General features: G+C 41.4%; 1 protein-coding gene across 3 annotated transcripts; it reads right to left on the bottom strand.

Moving 5' to 3' along the window:
• Positions 1 to 891: 891 nt before the first annotated feature.
• On the bottom strand, positions 892 to 15,281 carry LOC308097527 (H-2 class II histocompatibility antigen, A-U alpha chain-like). Of its 3 annotated transcripts, none has more exons than XR_013934221.1 (5): positions 15,125 to 15,281; positions 14,278 to 14,535; positions 9,212 to 9,394; positions 6,653 to 8,152; positions 892 to 1,462 (listed from the first exon to the last, which is right to left on the bottom strand). XR_013934221.1 is itself a non-coding variant. In XM_080445348.1 (4 exons), exons 1-4 carry the CDS (start codon positions 15,189 to 15,191, stop codon positions 8,022 to 8,024), a joined length of 735 nt encoding a protein of 244 aa, XP_080301474.1. In that variant the 5' UTR covers positions 15,192 to 15,281; the 3' UTR covers positions 6,606 to 8,021. The 3 variants fall into 3 exon arrangements, 1 of the variants encoding a protein (XP_080301474.1); XR_013934222.1 differs by having other exon boundaries at positions 893 to 1,462; positions 9,212 to 9,490; XM_080445348.1 differs by lacking the exon at positions 892 to 1,462 and having other exon boundaries at positions 6,606 to 8,152; positions 9,212 to 9,490.
• Positions 15,282 to 16,985: the final 1,704 nt, after the last annotated feature.

Below are 16,985 nucleotides of genomic sequence, written 5' to 3'. Positions count from 1 at the left end.
AGCTACTGATAAGTAAGTACATATGTAGGTCGGAGAGGCTTATCGTCCGCCAAGTGTCACAGTTCGGGCTTCGCCTCTCCTCCGGCCCCGCCCCCCCCCCCCCCCTCTCGTCACTAACTTTGTGCCTGTTTGTGAGTCAGTTTTGAGCCTTTGATTGTCCGCGGCTCTCGCGGCTGGTGGCCCTTGTGCCTAATGACTTTGCTTTATAATTCTCTCCCAGCCGGTGCCCTGTGCTTGGACATTGTATTGTTTGGTGTGCTACCTGTCCTGTGTGTTTTCCCTCTACGTTTGAGGGTTCTGTATTGTTCTACTGAAGTAAAGCCCTTTGTTTACCCGTTTCTCTTTGTCGTGTCCTGCGTTTGGGTCCTACCCTGTTCCACCCAGTCCACACCGTGACACCAAGACCTTGTGTTTTGCAGAAATCGGCCTCCTGGTGGCGCTATAACAGGCTGATGGGAAAAAATGTGGGGCAGAGGTTGTGCTCTGGCCTCCAGGGTGTCTGTGTGCACAGTTTCACACCGATCAGTCCAACGTTGCAGGATCTTAGCTGCTCACAGACGTTCACCGTCCGTCAGTCCGTCTGTCCGTCAGTCCGTCAGTCCGTCCGTCTGTCCGTCCGTTGTCCCCCGCGGCATGATGCATCCTGAGTCACTCTTTATTAGATTTATGAGCATTTTTTTAAACTTATTTATGCAGTTTATGTTTTTGAAAGCAGTAGATATCTGTGATAAAGACAGTCAGTGACTTTAGAAAGAGTCTTGGGGTCAGTTTAGAATCACAGAGAAACGTACTGCTTGATAAAGAAGTGTTTTTTAATTTGTTTGTTTGATTGATTGATTGATTGATTGAAATGTGTATTAGGCAAAAGAATGAAAAACAGCACAGTTACATTTATAATACTTTTGTCTAAAAGGTCCAACCAAAATAGTCCTTGCGGACTTGTTTCCGTTGGGGTCCTTGAATTAATTTCATAGACATATATAGTAGCAACCAAACAGTTCAAATCAACATAAGAAACAGAGACAAAAATACCACTATGTACAAAAAAAACATCATGAAAAATAACATACAAGTATATTTAAAAAAAAGGGGGGGAGGGGGGTCATCTGTCTACAGGGAAACTGGTACTACCTCCTCTTATGGCCTCCAGAAAGATGAGTTTTTAGGGCTGTTTTGAATGAGCCCAACAAACTGCATTTTTTGAGGGATGGGGTTAGGCTATTCCATACCTCGGTGGCCGTGGTTTAGAAGGAGAATTTGCCCATGTTTGTTTTATGGGTGGGTGGTACCAGATTGTTGTTTACGCTCCCTCTAGTTTCATGACTGTGGGTGTCACTAACCTTTTGGAGGTATTTTGACAGATAAGCGGGTATAGGGGGCATTTCGGGCAAATCTGCATTTACAATTTTGAAGACCAGTCCCATTTTTAGTTGTTTAACCCTGTCTTCCACCTTGAGCCAGCCTAGGCTGGTAAAGTGAGTGGGAGAGAGGTGGGTCATGGGCCCCAGTCCGAGAAGTAGTCGAATCAGTTTGTTTTGGGAGGTTTGAAGCTTAGTCTTCAGTGACACTGAGGTGTTGGAGTACATCCCAAATGATCCATGTTCCGTGGGAGAAACGTTTTATAGTGTTCCATGGAGAAATGTTGTTTCAGTGTGGGTATGAAAACATAGGCGCCGCCACCGGAAGAGGAGGGCTGAGGGCAGTGTCTCAGGAGGTAGAGTGGCTTATAAGGAATCTGAAGGTTCCTGGTTCGATTCCCGGCTCCTGGCTTAATGTCAAAGTGTCCTTGAGCAAGACACTGAACCCCTAGCTGCAGAGATGTGGAAAATAATTGATTCTAAGATGCATTGCGATGCTGCCATGCATGATTCTGCATCTATGCAGTGACGTGACATTAAGGATTATAGACTATAGATTTATTGTAGATTTTTCTCTGTTTGTCAGTGTGTATCTTCACTGTCTGTGATGCTGCGTTAGCTACATGCTAACACTAGTGGTGTCCCGCTCCCTCTGGGACAGAGTGAGTCTTTTAGCTCGCCAAAAGAAATGACCCCCCACTCTTTCTCTGTAAATATAGTTGTATTGCTCCTAGTATTGATGATTTCTTGTATATTAGTGTATGTATTTATATAATAATAATATAATAATACACTTTATTTGTGTAGCACCTTTCAAAAACAAATTTACAAAGTGCTCCACAACAAACAGTGTGGGGAAACAAAAACAAAACAGACAGTTCAATTAAAGCAAAAACAACTTTGGCTCACTGAACACTCAACATCCTCATCCTCCTTGATCTCAGGGCAGCATTTGACACCATCAACCACCCCATGCTCCTCTCACTCCTCTAATCCACCATCAACCACCCCATGCTCCTCTCACTCCTCAAATCCACCCTCGGAATCACCGGCACTGCCCTTTCCTGGTTCACATCCTACCTATCCGACAGACATCAATTTATCTCCATAAACAACTGCAAATCCATTACAACCACTGTCACCCATGGTGTCCCCCAGGGCTCGGTGCTTGGCCCTCCCCTGTTTATTCTCTATATTCTCCCCCTCGGACAGATCCTCCTTCGCCACCATGGCCTCCATTTTCACTGTTACGCCCATAGAGTTATAATATATCTAGAGGGCGGATTGCCCTGCCCAATGAAATTGCTCAGTGGCGTTTTGAAGCACCCGGAAGTAAGAAATATTGGTTCCATATTGGTTCCATTCCATTGGTTCCTGGGTCATGACGCGTCGTGAGCAGGCGCACTAACGGCAGATGCACGTGCAAAATGCGGAAGTGTTGCAATATCAGATTTGACCTCCAGGCTTGGCCGCCTCACTGTTCTACCGTGGTTCTGGGGTAGCCTGGTAAAGCCCCTCCGGAAAATCTCATTTCCATTTGATTCCAGGGAGAAGTCTGGCATGAAGGCTTGTCTGGGCATTTCTAGCCCGTTCACCAAATGGACAAGCCTATCAGCGTCGTCGCTCATCGTTCTGTGATTGACAGCGAAAGTTGGCCAATCAGGTGGCGAGTTCGAGTGAGCCCGAATGGAACCGAGTGCAGCCGACCAAAAACAAACGGCAGCCAATGTTTTGTGTGCGTTGTATTTACTTGTATTTACTTTACTGCTCTCTAACTTCTTTTTTGAGGCATGGAATTTACTTTTAAGATATCGTTTGGATAGAATTTAGTTGTTTAACTTCATATATGTGGTCAATTAATCATGACAGAGCCTATTTAAAAATAAAAATCAGAGAACCGGCAGGGGCGGGCAGTGACACGCATGTATCCGAATAAGGCAACCTATTTTGGGCATTAGTCTGGAGGTGGTAAAAATGCACTGGCTGAAGGGGAACACTGCTGATTGGCTGAAGGGGTTGTCAGTCAACGGTATTACTCCCGCCCAACTCCAGCCCACAGCCAACATTGCAGAATGGGCGATCATGCCAGACTCACTCCTGAAATAAATTACAAATGAGATTTCCGGAGGGAGGGTTTACCAGGCTAGTTCTGGGGGCTTGGTTACGCCGACGACACACAGCTCTCCCTCCCTTCCAAAACCATTACTATTACCACCCTCTCCACCCTCACCACCTACCTGACTGACATTAAAACCTGGATGAAAAAAAACTTAAAGAGGTGGTGCCATGTTTTTGCACTTTTTCTGTTTTTCATGTGTCTATGAGGTTGATAGAACTTCATTAAGGCCCCCGCTGGTGGTTTTAAGGTGTTTCATGTCTTCTCTGACTATTTGGAGTTTTTTCCTGGAGGCTGAAACCTTGAGAGTCAAACGTGCCAATCCAAAAACAGCGACATACTGACGTAACAATGCCCATACCCACCCACCGCACCTCCCCTCATTATCATTGTCATTTATACTACAACCTTTTGTGGGCGGAGCTGACTCAAACACACGTGTGTGTGACCATGGCAGGGTTTGTTCTGTGCTGCTGTGTGACAGCTATCAAACAGTTGTTTCACACTTTGCCCATTGACACGGACAAACGTGATCAATGGCTTAATTTCATTTATAAAGACAGGATTTTTCTCTCAGCCCCCTCTACCAGGCTTCGGGTGTGTAGTTCCCATTTTGTTGATGACTGCTTCACCAACTTAGTGCAAGTCAATATGGGATTTGCAAACAGGAAAGTACTGAAGCCAGGTTATATTCCGACGATTTATCCTGGAGACACAGAAAGCAGCACCTCAGGAGCGTTACCGGTAAATTAAAACATCCGCCAGCCCCAATAAAATGATTTAGGAGCATGAATCGGTTTGACATAGCCTTGTGTCTGTGACCTCCCCCACCGTTTAGTTGTGGGATTTAGTTCAGCGTCAATAAGATCGCTTCTGAACATCGTATGGAAAATGTAACGGTAGTCGCGGTAACCTACAGTCGTCTGTTGTTACGACGGTGTGAAGAAATTAATGGATGGGTTGAAACAACCTTTTAAATCGGAGTTTTGTGCCGGTCTGCGACTCTGCGTTGAATTCAACGTGCAGAGACAGTGCTGGTCGTGAACGCGCATCGCCGTTTAACATGGCGTAGAGTTAGATCAGGGACGAGCCTCCATGTTAATTCAACGCAGGCTGCCAACAAACTAAGGTTTTAAATGGTTGTTTGAGCCCATCGATGCGTTGTTTCACGCCGTCGGAACAACAGACATATGTAGGTTACGGCGCCTACCTTTAGATTTTTCATACGATGTTCAGAAGGTAAAACATTTACATTAAATCGGCAGAACATACCGACGCGGGCGGGACCAACTCGAGTCATACAGTCTCAGCCAACGTTAGGGTCGCTAGAGCTAGTTCAGGTGGATTAGATACATAGCGTGATTGTTTGTCAATATAATAAAAAAGAAACGAATTATCTGTGCCTCTGCAAACAGAAGTGTATTATCAAGGTGGAAATGGCTCTGAATACATTATGAGAGCATCTAGTTAGACGTTTTATATGCATATGCCTACTGTAATATACTGTAGCTTATATTTCCATTTTCTAGTAAGGGGATGTATGGAAAGAATACATAGCCCATTTAAATGGGAATGTCAGGTTGAAGGAATACAAATGTATTGTAATGATAGTAAAATGTGTGCAGTGATGCTATAAATAATGTCACTGATGTAATGGATACCATAGTCATTGTAAGATAAAGTTCTACTTGGATCACAGGATATTGAACATCACCATGGCACATCTGTAAGAATGTATGACAACTGATGGTTCTGTTTAAAGGACAACTTTAGTTTTTTACAACCAAGGTTTATGTTTTAGATTGTAATTAAAGTAAATAAAAGATGAGTGTTAAAATGTTTTAATTTACTGCTTTCTATAGTTTTAGCAATTTGTGCGATCTTTTTTACAGTGGGGGAGGCATTCTGTCCGGTGGCTAAATATGTATTTTTTTTACACAATAACCCGGTGTTTTCTTTATTATTATTTACAGTAGCTCTTCTAGCCCCCAATAATAATCACATCTGGCCATCAAAGACCACCGTACCTTTTTTATTGTGTAAAAAAGGCATATTTAGCCACCGGACAGAATGCCCCCGCCCACTGTAAAAAATATCGCGAAAATTGCTAAAACTATAGAAAGCAGTAAATGAAAAATAAATAACACTCATCTTTTATTTACTTTAATTACAAGCTAAAATATAAACCTTGGTTGTAAAAAAACAAAGTTGTCCTTTTAAGCCTTTTATTTATCCGTTGCACACATGAGCATTTGGGATTTGAGCAAAGGGTTGATGAGGCTTTCCGGTTATGGAGTAGTTCTTCTTCTTCCTCCTCATCTTCATCTGAACCAGATTCAGGTTCAAACATATATGGCTGTATTTGTCCAATTTGTCCTCCTGCCATTTTGTAAACAAATGGGCAGAACCATGGGCAGTCCTTTAGTGATAAGGGGGAAGGACTAGGACAGGTGGGTGGTCTTATAGGAGGAGGCGGAGGGACTGGATTAGATGGGTGGTGCTAAGTGAAACCAGGTATACTTAATGAACTGGTGGGTGTGTCTACATAAAAACAACATTTTAACACTTACTGTACACTTTTTCTTTTTGAAAAAAATCCTTACATAATAATAATACCTTATGATCAGGTTTTAGGGTTGAAAAATATCATGGCACTCCATCTTTAACTGCAATAAATCCTCATTATTGGTCCAGATGCCCTCAACTGCTCCACTCATAACTTCTCCCTCCACCTATGTTTAACTGTAAAGCACTTTGTATAAAAGTATTGCTAGTAGTGTCTCTAGTATTTTAACACTGCTGAACTAAGACGCTGCTGAACTAAGTTTCATTGCCTCTTCTTATGCAATGACAATAAAGCAACTAACCAGTAATATAACATACAGCATTTATGTAATCTATGTATTATCATATATATTATAATTATTATTATATATTATCTCATCTATTATTATAGATCTATCTATTATTAATATCTTCTCACTCATATCATCTCATTGTATTAAACTAATCTCATTTTATTCATATCATCTTATTAATGTAATTTAATCTCATCTCGTGTCATTAATATCCCCAGAACCATATTCTCACAAAGACCACAGAAGCCGTATGTTTTATTTAAGTAACATTCTTTTTTATTAAGTTCTATTGAAACATTCAAAACATCATACATTTAAACTGTAGATATGTTGTTCACTAGAACACTCAACAACCTTGATTTTATATAAACAAAACCACAACAAATCAATGTTACTCTTCAGACCTATTAACACATTACAGCCAAAGACACAGATCTGCGTTCTATTATCAAATTATTAATTTTTTTTTTAATTCCACAAGGCGGCGCTCTAAAACAGCTCTGGAATGATCCCTCGTCACTCAGAGAAGGAGTAGACGGATGACATCCGTCCGTCCCAACTATAGGATTTTGAGAAAAACTGTAAAGGCCTTTGCAGACAGGGTGCGATTAGTCAATCAGTTTTTACCACATGTGAAAAGACGCACGAATCGAACTGGGTTCGATTGGGAAAAAAACGCATCGCCGCATCACATCGCCGCATGGTAAATTCGGAGACAGTGTGCATGAGGTCATTGAGAACCATGTGTTCATTAAAAAAATTATATTGTCCGTTTTTTCCGTGCGAAAAATCGCACCTTGTCTGCAAAGGCCTTAACTCAGTTTCTTTTTTTTAAAGATAAAAACCACCCGTTTTCAACGGGCCATTGCCCCAAAAATGGCTGATCGCGGTTTAGTAGGGGGCATTAACGTCAAAAAATGGCCAAATCGTTACGCGGCGGATAAAAGCATGAAATTTGATACAGATGTCCCTTGGATCATCCGAAAACATCCTAGAAGGGGTCCCCAAAAAAAATCTTAAAAAGGAAGTGAGTTATGGACAAATTCAAAATGGCCACCTAAACTGTTGACCGTTGACTCAAAAGACACCAAAAGAATCTCCAAAAATCATAACATTTTGCACACATGTCCCTTGGGTCATCCTAAGACATCCTAGAAGGGGTGCCCAAAGGATTCTGAAACAGGAATTGAGTTATTGACAAAATTGTAAATGGCCGCCTAGTGTTGTCGATTGACTAAAAAGACAACTAAATAATCTCATAAAAGCATACAATTTGGCATACATGTCCCTTGGGTCATCATAAGACATCCTAGAAGGGGTGCCTGAAATTATCTGAAACATGAAGTGAGTTATTGACTAACTTAAAAATGGCTGTGTACCGTGTTGACAGATGATGCAAATTTGCAGATGATGCAAATTTAAATTTTAGATATGATGTTCACTAGAACACTCAACAACCTTGATTTTATATGAACAAAACCACAACAAATCAATGTTACCCTTCAGACCTATTAACACATTACCCGCCAAAGACACAGATCTGCGTTCTATTATCAAATTATTATTATTATTTTTTATTCATGATGAATTGATAATAAATGGGTTAGTTGTGTTTATGATGACTTACGATGATGTTAATTATAAATGATTAAATGAACATCATTATCTACAACATGACAATCTCTGGTTTTAGTTGCATTCATTTCCTTTGATGAGGAAGAAGGTTCCCATGGCAACGCCCAGCAGACCCAGGGTCAGCCCCACCCCACAGAACACATCTGGACCCACACCGGGCTGGGCTGGGAGGTCATGATCCACATCTGGAGAGACACACACACACACACACACACACACACACACACACACACACACACAGCGCGCGCGCGCACACCCACCCACCCACCCACCCACCCACACACACACACACACCACACACACACGCCAATTATATTTCAGCAACTCTTAAAATACAACTGCATGTATCTACGCAAGGGATAATGTATGAGGAGGTGGTCATTATTGAAAATTAAAGCGCGACAGGGGGATTATGCACCGACGCTTACATTTTCAATAATGACCACCTCCCCATGCATTATCCTGCTTACTATACGGCTACTTAATAAGTAAATACATAAATTGACCCAAAAGTAAGAACAAAACGAAGCATTTCCTTGCTTACAGCAATGAAAGTATTCCATAAGTATTGGGCTGGGCGGACAAGTTCGCCTCGGAAAACAATTGACCGCAGTCCATAAGGTAAAAGGAAGACTCGCCCCAAAACACACTCATCCCCATTCTATATACCACTAGATTTCCCTATAATACCGTCAGATTCGATAAACAAGGAAGTGCAGTGGATCAAATAGAATCACTTTTTGGTTATTGCATCATGTATTTCTCACTTCAAATGTTTTCAAAAAGCAATGTTTAGTTGTAAATGACATTGTTTGTTTGTTTGTTTACATGGCTGTCATGTTGGATAAAGCATAAAACCAAGCAGCGCAGGTTGACATTAGCAGGTGTTCTGAGTCTTTGATTAGACAGCGGTGAGTTATAGAGCATTCAACCAAGCCGTGTAATAAACAGTGATATTAGTCTGACCATTCCAGGCTAGCACACATGGTCCATATGATCTGCTGCAGTTCAAACTGAGCAGATTGGGAAAGAAAGGTGATTTGGACTTTGGTCCAAACGTGAACCATTGATAAAAGGCAGGCTGGTGGCCCTACCACCCGAATCAAGACTCATCAGACCAAGCAACGCTTTTCCAATCTTCTATTGTCAATTTTGTGTGTGTGTGTGTGTGTGTGTGTGTGTGTGTGTGTGTGTGTGTGCGTGTGCGTGTGCGTGTGTGTGTGTGTGTGTGTGTGTGCTCTTACCCCACATCCTGGTCTCAGGTCCAGGCAGTGATTGGTGAGTCACAGTACAGCCGTAGATGTCTCCCTGCTCTGGTGTGAACTTCAGGCTGGAGAACTGTCTCCAGGTTCTGTCCTTCAGGATGGGGATGGTGTCTGTGATGTTAGAGGTCAGGTTCAGGTTGTTCCTGGTCCATGTGATGGTCACTGGAGCAGGATAGAAGCCGGTCACATGACAGATCAGAACGTTGTCCACTCCCACTTCAACATGGTGTTTGGAGTAGAGCATGGTGTCAGGTTGTTCTGTAGACACAGCAAATACATAGAATAACTAGAAAAAGTGCTCCTCGGAGCACAGGTCTCCACCAGGTCAGGTAGGTTATTGTGGCCTCCTGTTGGCGCTATAATAGGCCAAAGTGAAAAGGGGGCCATTTCTTATTAGGCCTTGCACGGCAATCGGACACTGCATTCATGATTTGAGGCATTTTGATCAAAACATTTGTTTTGTTAAATTAGACCTGTTGGTGGCGCTATAACAGGCCAATGTGAAAAGGGTGGCATTTGCTCCTCAACATAGTGTGAATGTGCGTGCAAAGTTTGACCGCAATCGGACGCTGCGTTCATGATTTGCGGCATTTTGTTCAAAACAAGCCACTACTGCAAACTTTAGATGTCAATCTTAGCCAATGAGGATGGAATATGAAAAATAAAACACATCCGTCTTGATCACATGACTATAGAGATCATGTGTACCGATTTGCGTGAAATTTGGATAAAATCGGAAGGAGTAATATAAAAAAAAATGTTTTACATAAGTTGGTCTCCTGGTGGCGCTATAAAAGGCAGATGTGAAAAATGCAGGGCAAAGGTTTTTCCTTGACCTCTAGGGAGTGCGCTTACAAAGTTTTACACAGATCGGTGCAATTATAGGTAAAAACACGAATAGGCCTGTTATAGCGCCACCATGAGGCTGATTTGAACATTTTCAAGTGGCATTTCTTCCTCGTCATAGCGCAAAATTGTTCATGATTTGAGGCATTTTGTTCAAAATGGAGCACTCCTGCAAACCTTGGAAGCCATTTTTAGCCAATCAGGATGGAATATGAAAAATCGGAATGACCCATTTCGTTTAATGACTATGGAGATACTGTGTACCGGTTTGCGGGATTTTTGGACAAAATCTGTAGGAGTACTGTCAAAAAATATGTTTTGCACAAATCGGCCTCCTGGTGGCACTATAAAAGGCCCATGTGAAAAATTTAGGGCAGAGGTTCTGCTGTGGCATCCAGGGAGTGCGTGTGCACAGTTTCACTGCGAGCAAGCCAACGGTGCCGGAGATTAGCTGTACACAGACAGAATGACGGACACACAGACGGACAGATGGACGGACGGACGGACGGACGGACAGGGGGCAAAACATACTCTCTCGCCATGCCTTTCGGCCTGGCGGAGACAATAACATAGCAGATTTGAGTGCACATAACTTTTTTGGTCTAGTACTCAGAAGAGCACCTGGAGATGGTCACCAAATAGATGGTCCGGTGCCCCCTGGACCTTGGGGGGAGGGGTGCTGCGCGAGAGAAAAGGACGCTTCACCGGCACGTTTCAATGTTGGAGCGCCCTGCTTCTAAATTCCACCTTTTTTTTGGGGTGTTTGGTGCCCCCCCCCAAGGTTGCTGCGCTGATTTTTATCCGCTCTTGGGACGTTCACGGCATATTTTGCACCATCACGGTGCGTTCATCATTTGGTATGACTATTTTCATGGCAGACCCCTGAACAATGTTTTTAGCAAGTTTAGTGCGGATCGACAACTACAGTACCCAGAGGCACCAGCAATCGTGCTTGGAGACTTGAACCAGTGTTATCTAGACACTGTGTTGCCAGGATTCGAACAGTATGTCAAGGATGCAACTAGGAAAAATAACATTCTGGACAAGTGTTATGTGAACATTCCAAAAGCATATGTTGCCAAGGTAGGCCCGCCTATATTGACCTATGATCATAATGTTGTGTGCATGACTCCAGTCTATAAGTCAAAACTGAAGAGAGGAAAGCAGGAGAAGAAAGTAGTTAGGACATGGACAAATGAAAGCAAGGAACAGCTAAAAGCATGCCTGGACTGTACAGATTGGGACACTTTTAGAGATGGTTCATTGGACGAAGTAACCACAGTTACAAATGATAACATTAATTTTTGTGTACAGCTGGTTGTTCCTACAAAAGAAATTAAAATCTATCCGAACAATACATTTTATGTGACCAAGGACATAAAGAATGTTATAAATGAAAGGAAAACAGCCTTCATAAACAAAGATTTCGGTGCACTCAAATTGACAGAAAAAAAGCTAAAAACTAAAATGAGGCAGGCAAAATTGGCACATAGACAGCATCTAGAGGATGCGTTTAAAGCCAAGAATCACAAAAAGGCGTGGGATACTATGAAATCCATGACAGGAATGTCATCCCCAACCAAACCTATTGTGACAGACAATGAACTTGGCTTTGCCAATGACCTAAATACTTTCTATGCCAGATTCGAATCATTAGGTGATTCCTCTAAGTGCCCTGAAATACTGAAGGATGTAACACCTGCCCCCTCAGACAGAATTATCATCACTGAAGAGGATGTCAGGAGAGTGTTTCGGTGTACTAACACAAGGAAAGCTAATGGGCCGGACGAGTGCAGTGCTTTTCTCCTCAAAAACTTTGCATCTGAGTTGGCTCCTGTGTGGCAACCAATATTTCAAACCTCTGTAGACACACACATAATTCCTCTGTGTTGGAAAACCTCGCACATAAAACCACTACCCAAATTCCAATGTCCAAAAGAACATAAAGATTATGAACCCATAGCTCTCACTTCAGTGACCATGAAATCACTGGAAAGAATACTGTTGCAACATCTTGTGAGTATAACTAAAGACAAATTTGACCCCTGTCAGTTTGCTTATAAGAAAGGTTGCGGTACAGAGGACGCGGTTGTCACACTGGTCCACTTCATTACAAAACACCTAGATAAGTCTAATAAGAATCATGCAAGGGTGCTGTTCTTAGACTTCTCTTCAGCCTTCAATACAATACAGTCTGATATTCTGGTGACAAAGATGGTACAGTTGGAACTGAATCCAGACTTAATTCACTGGTATGCTTCCTTCCTTACTAACAGAGTACAGAGGGTGAAAGTGAACAAAACCCTCTCCTCAGCATTAACTACTAATGTTGGTGCTCCCCAGGGTTGTGTAAGCTCAGCTGTACTTTTCACACTTTATACTGACAGCTGTCGTACTGAGGAATGTCTGTCTGAATGTCGCACTGACAAACCAGACCAATACATTCTAGTAAATAAGGTGGTGGAGTGGAGTGATAACAACGCTCTTATCATTAACACAAAAAAAGACAGAAGAGATTGTTTTTGGTGCTCCACTAGAGATACACAGATCCCCCATTACTATTCATAGTGAACAGATCAACCAGGTATGTTCGTATACATACCTAGGAGTAGTAATAGACCACCTTTTGTCATGGAAAGACCAGATTGAATCAGTGGGTAAGAAGACAAAACAAAGAGTCTATTTCCTTCGCCGTCTGAGATCTTTTGGTGCTAGTAGACAGATTCTTCTTTTGTTTTTCACTTCTGTTATTATGAGTGTTCTGCAGTACTGTAGTACCACCTGGTATGGATGTCTGTCTGTAGCTTTAAAATCACAACTGCTGCAGCAAGTGAACATTCGTTCAAAGATTGTTGGACAACCACTTCAGAGGCTCTATACATCTACGTATAATAACAGTATGATAAGGTTGGCAAGGAATATCACTTCAAACACTAGCCATGCTTTGTATGGAGAATATAGGTTGCTGCCTTCAGGAAGGAGATACGGTGTTCCTACATACAATAAGGTCAAACTGAAGAGGTCCTTTGTCCATCAGACGACATTGAGGCTTAATCAGGAGTTATAAGCCAGGGGTAGGCTGAGTGATGGACATTGCTCTTGTCTTTGCATGTCTTTATGTATGTATTTTGTTGTTTTCTTGTGTCATGTCAAATGTGTGTACTGTTATATGTTGCATACATGGCTGTTGGGTCGCAAGACAAATTTCAGTGCAAACTGACAATAAAGTATTATCGTATCGTATCGGCGCCTCGTAAGTTTGGGTGTTAGGTTTTTGACCAAATTGTCTAGACCAGGGTTCTTCAACCTTTTCAGGCCAGGGACCCCCAAACTGATGGGTAGATGGAGCAGGGACCCCCTACCTCGTAGGGTAGGGGGGGCTACCCGGGGCTACGACATATATTGTATATTTATGTATAAAATTGTGTTTTATATTGTGTTTTATATTGCCTGCTCCTACGCACCTGCCAGTGCAAAATACAAATTCTCTACAAAATATGTATAAACATACCATGTTATTGTGCATTGTGCCTCCATTTATCTGTTTGCTATGGATTCATGTTATGTTTAAAGACAATTTGACATTTTGGGGAGATTTTTTTTAATTTATTTTTTAACAAAAATATTGTTTAATATTGTTTTAGACTTGTTTATTATAATAAATAATTAGAATCTAAATAAAAACATATTTTCATTTGACAGTAGTGTAGTTCATTATTATTGTTAGGTCCCCAGTTCAAATATGATTATCTTGGGGGGGGGGGGGGTCATGGCCTGAGAAGTTTGGGAACCCTTGCCTTAGGGCCAAGATCTGGGTCACGGTAGTTCTCCTCCTCTTGAAAACCATGTTGGTTCTCCCTTATCACGCACGTGTGTGTGTGTGTGTGTGTGTGTGTGTGTGTGTGTGTGTGTGTGTGTGTGTGTGTGTGTGTGTGTGTGTGTGTGTGTGTGTGTGTGTGTGTGTGTGTATCTGTGCGTGTGCTTGCGTATACGTGCATGAATACGTGCATATCGTGACTCTGTGTGTGTGTGTGTGTGTGTCTACACGCAGGCGACTTAGTAATTCATGTTCATGTTTAGACTTGTTTATTATAATAAATATATAGAAAACATATTTCTAAATAAAAACATCTTTTCATTGATATTAGACAGTAGTGTAGTTAATTATTAATGTTAATATTTATAGTCAGTATTTGTACCTAGTTTCACAGGTGGGTTCTTGTAGGCAGAGAGAGCGGTGACCAGGTTCTGTTTGCATCCCTCCTGATCACCCACAGCAAATGGATAACCTCCTGGGTAGGTGATTGGATTCACAAACTTAGGCTGAGGCTCCTCCCCCTTCCCTTTGGTGAAGTCAGCGTACCACAACACCTCTCCATCCAGTCCAAACATGTACTCTGCATCTGTGTTCTTATCTGTGTGAGAACAGCCAGTGACTCTAATATCCTCATGTACAGCTGGAGAGAAAAGAAAGAAAGAAATGAATGAATTTATAAATCACACATGACCATGTTTAGTTCTGAAGTTCAATAGAAAACCAAATGTTGAATATTAGACGTAACATCTCAGTCAGATTCACATGTTTTATAGTATTTTGATAGATGAGTAACAATTAATAATGACACAAAGTAACAATACAATAAAAACCTCAACTTGAGATTTAAGGTTGCACTCATACATAACCATATATACATATGTACATTTATATTTTATATAATAGCAGTAAAACTATAATTGCATTTTTCATATAACATAAATGTCATGTACTTACTACCTGGGATTATATTTTTATGATAGTATATATATATAAATGTATATGTATATATTATAATAATAGTAGATATACACATGTATATATTTGATATAATAATAGTAGATAGGCTATATAAATGTATAGTTTATATAATAACAGTAGTTATATAAATGTATTTTATACAATAACTTACCACCTGAGATTACATATTTATTATAGTAGATGTATAGTTTATATAATAATAGTAGATATATAAATGCACATTTTATATATAAAAACATAAATGTACTCACCACCTGGGATCGCTTTGACACCAAGTACAGAGGAGAGGATGAGGAGGGTGGCTGTAATCTTCATCATCACTGATAACAACTAAACTGAACTGATCACAATAAAGAAATTAAAATATTAGATTAATAAACCTCTCAGAATCAGGTGTTTACTTCAGAAGTTCTGGCGTCTGAAAGAGAAGGAAGGAGGGCTTGTTCTGTAGTTTAGAAGAATCAGCCAATCAGATTAAAGATACAGTGTTGCATCATCTGTGTCCAGGAAGACAACATTCTGTATTTTTGAAGGTAAACATAGTTAAATAAAGACTGTGTGTGTGTGTGCGTGTGCGTGTGCGTGTGTGTGTGTGTGTGTGTGTGTGTGTTATGCCAGTGAAGACCCCATCAGCCCAGTTGTCCATGCGTGACAGTAGAATCCTCTTCGTCATAGTCCAGGTCTATGATGAAGAGGAAGGGGACACTCTAGCCAGTGGTGGAAAAAGTACTCAAATGTTTTACTTAAGTAAAAGTATCAATGCTGCAATGTAGAAATACCCTGTTACAAGTATAAAGTCCGGAATAAAAGTAAAAGTAAAAAAGTATTGGTATCAAAATGTACAAAAGTACCAAAAGTAAAAGTACTAAAATGTTTGAAAATAGCAGATCTACAAGCTCACAACGCGTCGCGATGCGGCTCGTTGTGAGCTTGTAGATCGGCTATTTTCAAATAGCCTATGTATAAAATAGGGCTGAAGTGGTTAATGTGTGTTCTATAATGTAATCATTTATATCTACAAAGTAACTAGTAACTAAAGTTTTCAAATAATTGTAGTGGAGTAAAAGTACTATATTTATCTCTGAGATGTGGGGTAGAAATAAAAGTATTGAAAATTGGAAATACCCCAGTAAAGTAAAAGTACCTCAAAATTGTACTCAAGTACATTACTTGAGTAAATGTACTTAGTTACTTTACACCACTGACTCTAGCACCCTTCCTCTTCATCATAGTCCAGGTCTCTGATGAAGAGGAAGGGCACTAGGGCGTCCCCTTGCATTACCCCAGCCAGGATGTCAAACTCCTCACTGTTGTTATCTGGGGGTCAACACCTTGGCCCTTGTGCCTGCGGACATTTAGGGGCGGCAGAGCTGAATGGTTAGAGAGCCCGCCTGGGGAGCAGGAGTTCTCAGTTGTCCCAGGTTCGGTCGAGGCCCCCACCCTAGAGCTTAGGGTCTGCCTGACGTTTCTTCCAGTTAAGGGGGAGTTTTTCGTTGCCACTGTCGCAAAACGTCTTGTTCAGGGTGGGACTGTGGGGTCTCTGCTCTACATGTAAAGTGTCTTGAGACAACTTGTTGTGATTTGACACTTTAATAAAATTGAATTGAATTGAATGTGTCAAATATGATTGGTCAAAGTGTCCTTGAGCAAGACACCTAACCCCAACTATAGCTCTGCACTCCTCTGTAGGCAGCTAGCCTGGGCAGCATTCCTTTTCGGGTATATGATCCGGTCGGGAGCTCTACGTCATCCGCGTCATCAGCGACCGGATCGCGACAAACCGGAAAGACGTCTCACCCCAAAATAGGTCCGTCCTAATAAAATCCTTGATGCGCGTAGTTTAGCTTATTTTTTAAATATAAATGTGAGTGTACTTTCCGGAGACTATTTAGCGTCTGTATTATCCATATTATCCCACGGGGAAATTCTATTCCATTTAAATAGGGATTGGGGAACCAAAACAAAGCGGCACCGCAAAACCGGATCGCGACAATCCGGAAAGAGGATTCTTATTATTATTTTTTTTCCAGTAGGCGTGGCCTAGACCGGATCATATGGGTCTTTAGTAACACAGAACAGGCTTTCCTCCGAGGTGGAAAGACTGGTGACACG

Source organism: Gymnoscopelus braueri (genome assembly GCF_963280865.1).
Source record: "Gymnoscopelus braueri genome assembly, chromosome: 12".
NCBI lineage: Eukaryota > Metazoa > Chordata > Actinopteri > Myctophiformes > Myctophidae > Gymnoscopelus > Gymnoscopelus braueri.
Note: the sequence above shows the minus strand (reverse complement) of the source record. Positions and strands in the feature narration are given on the sequence as shown.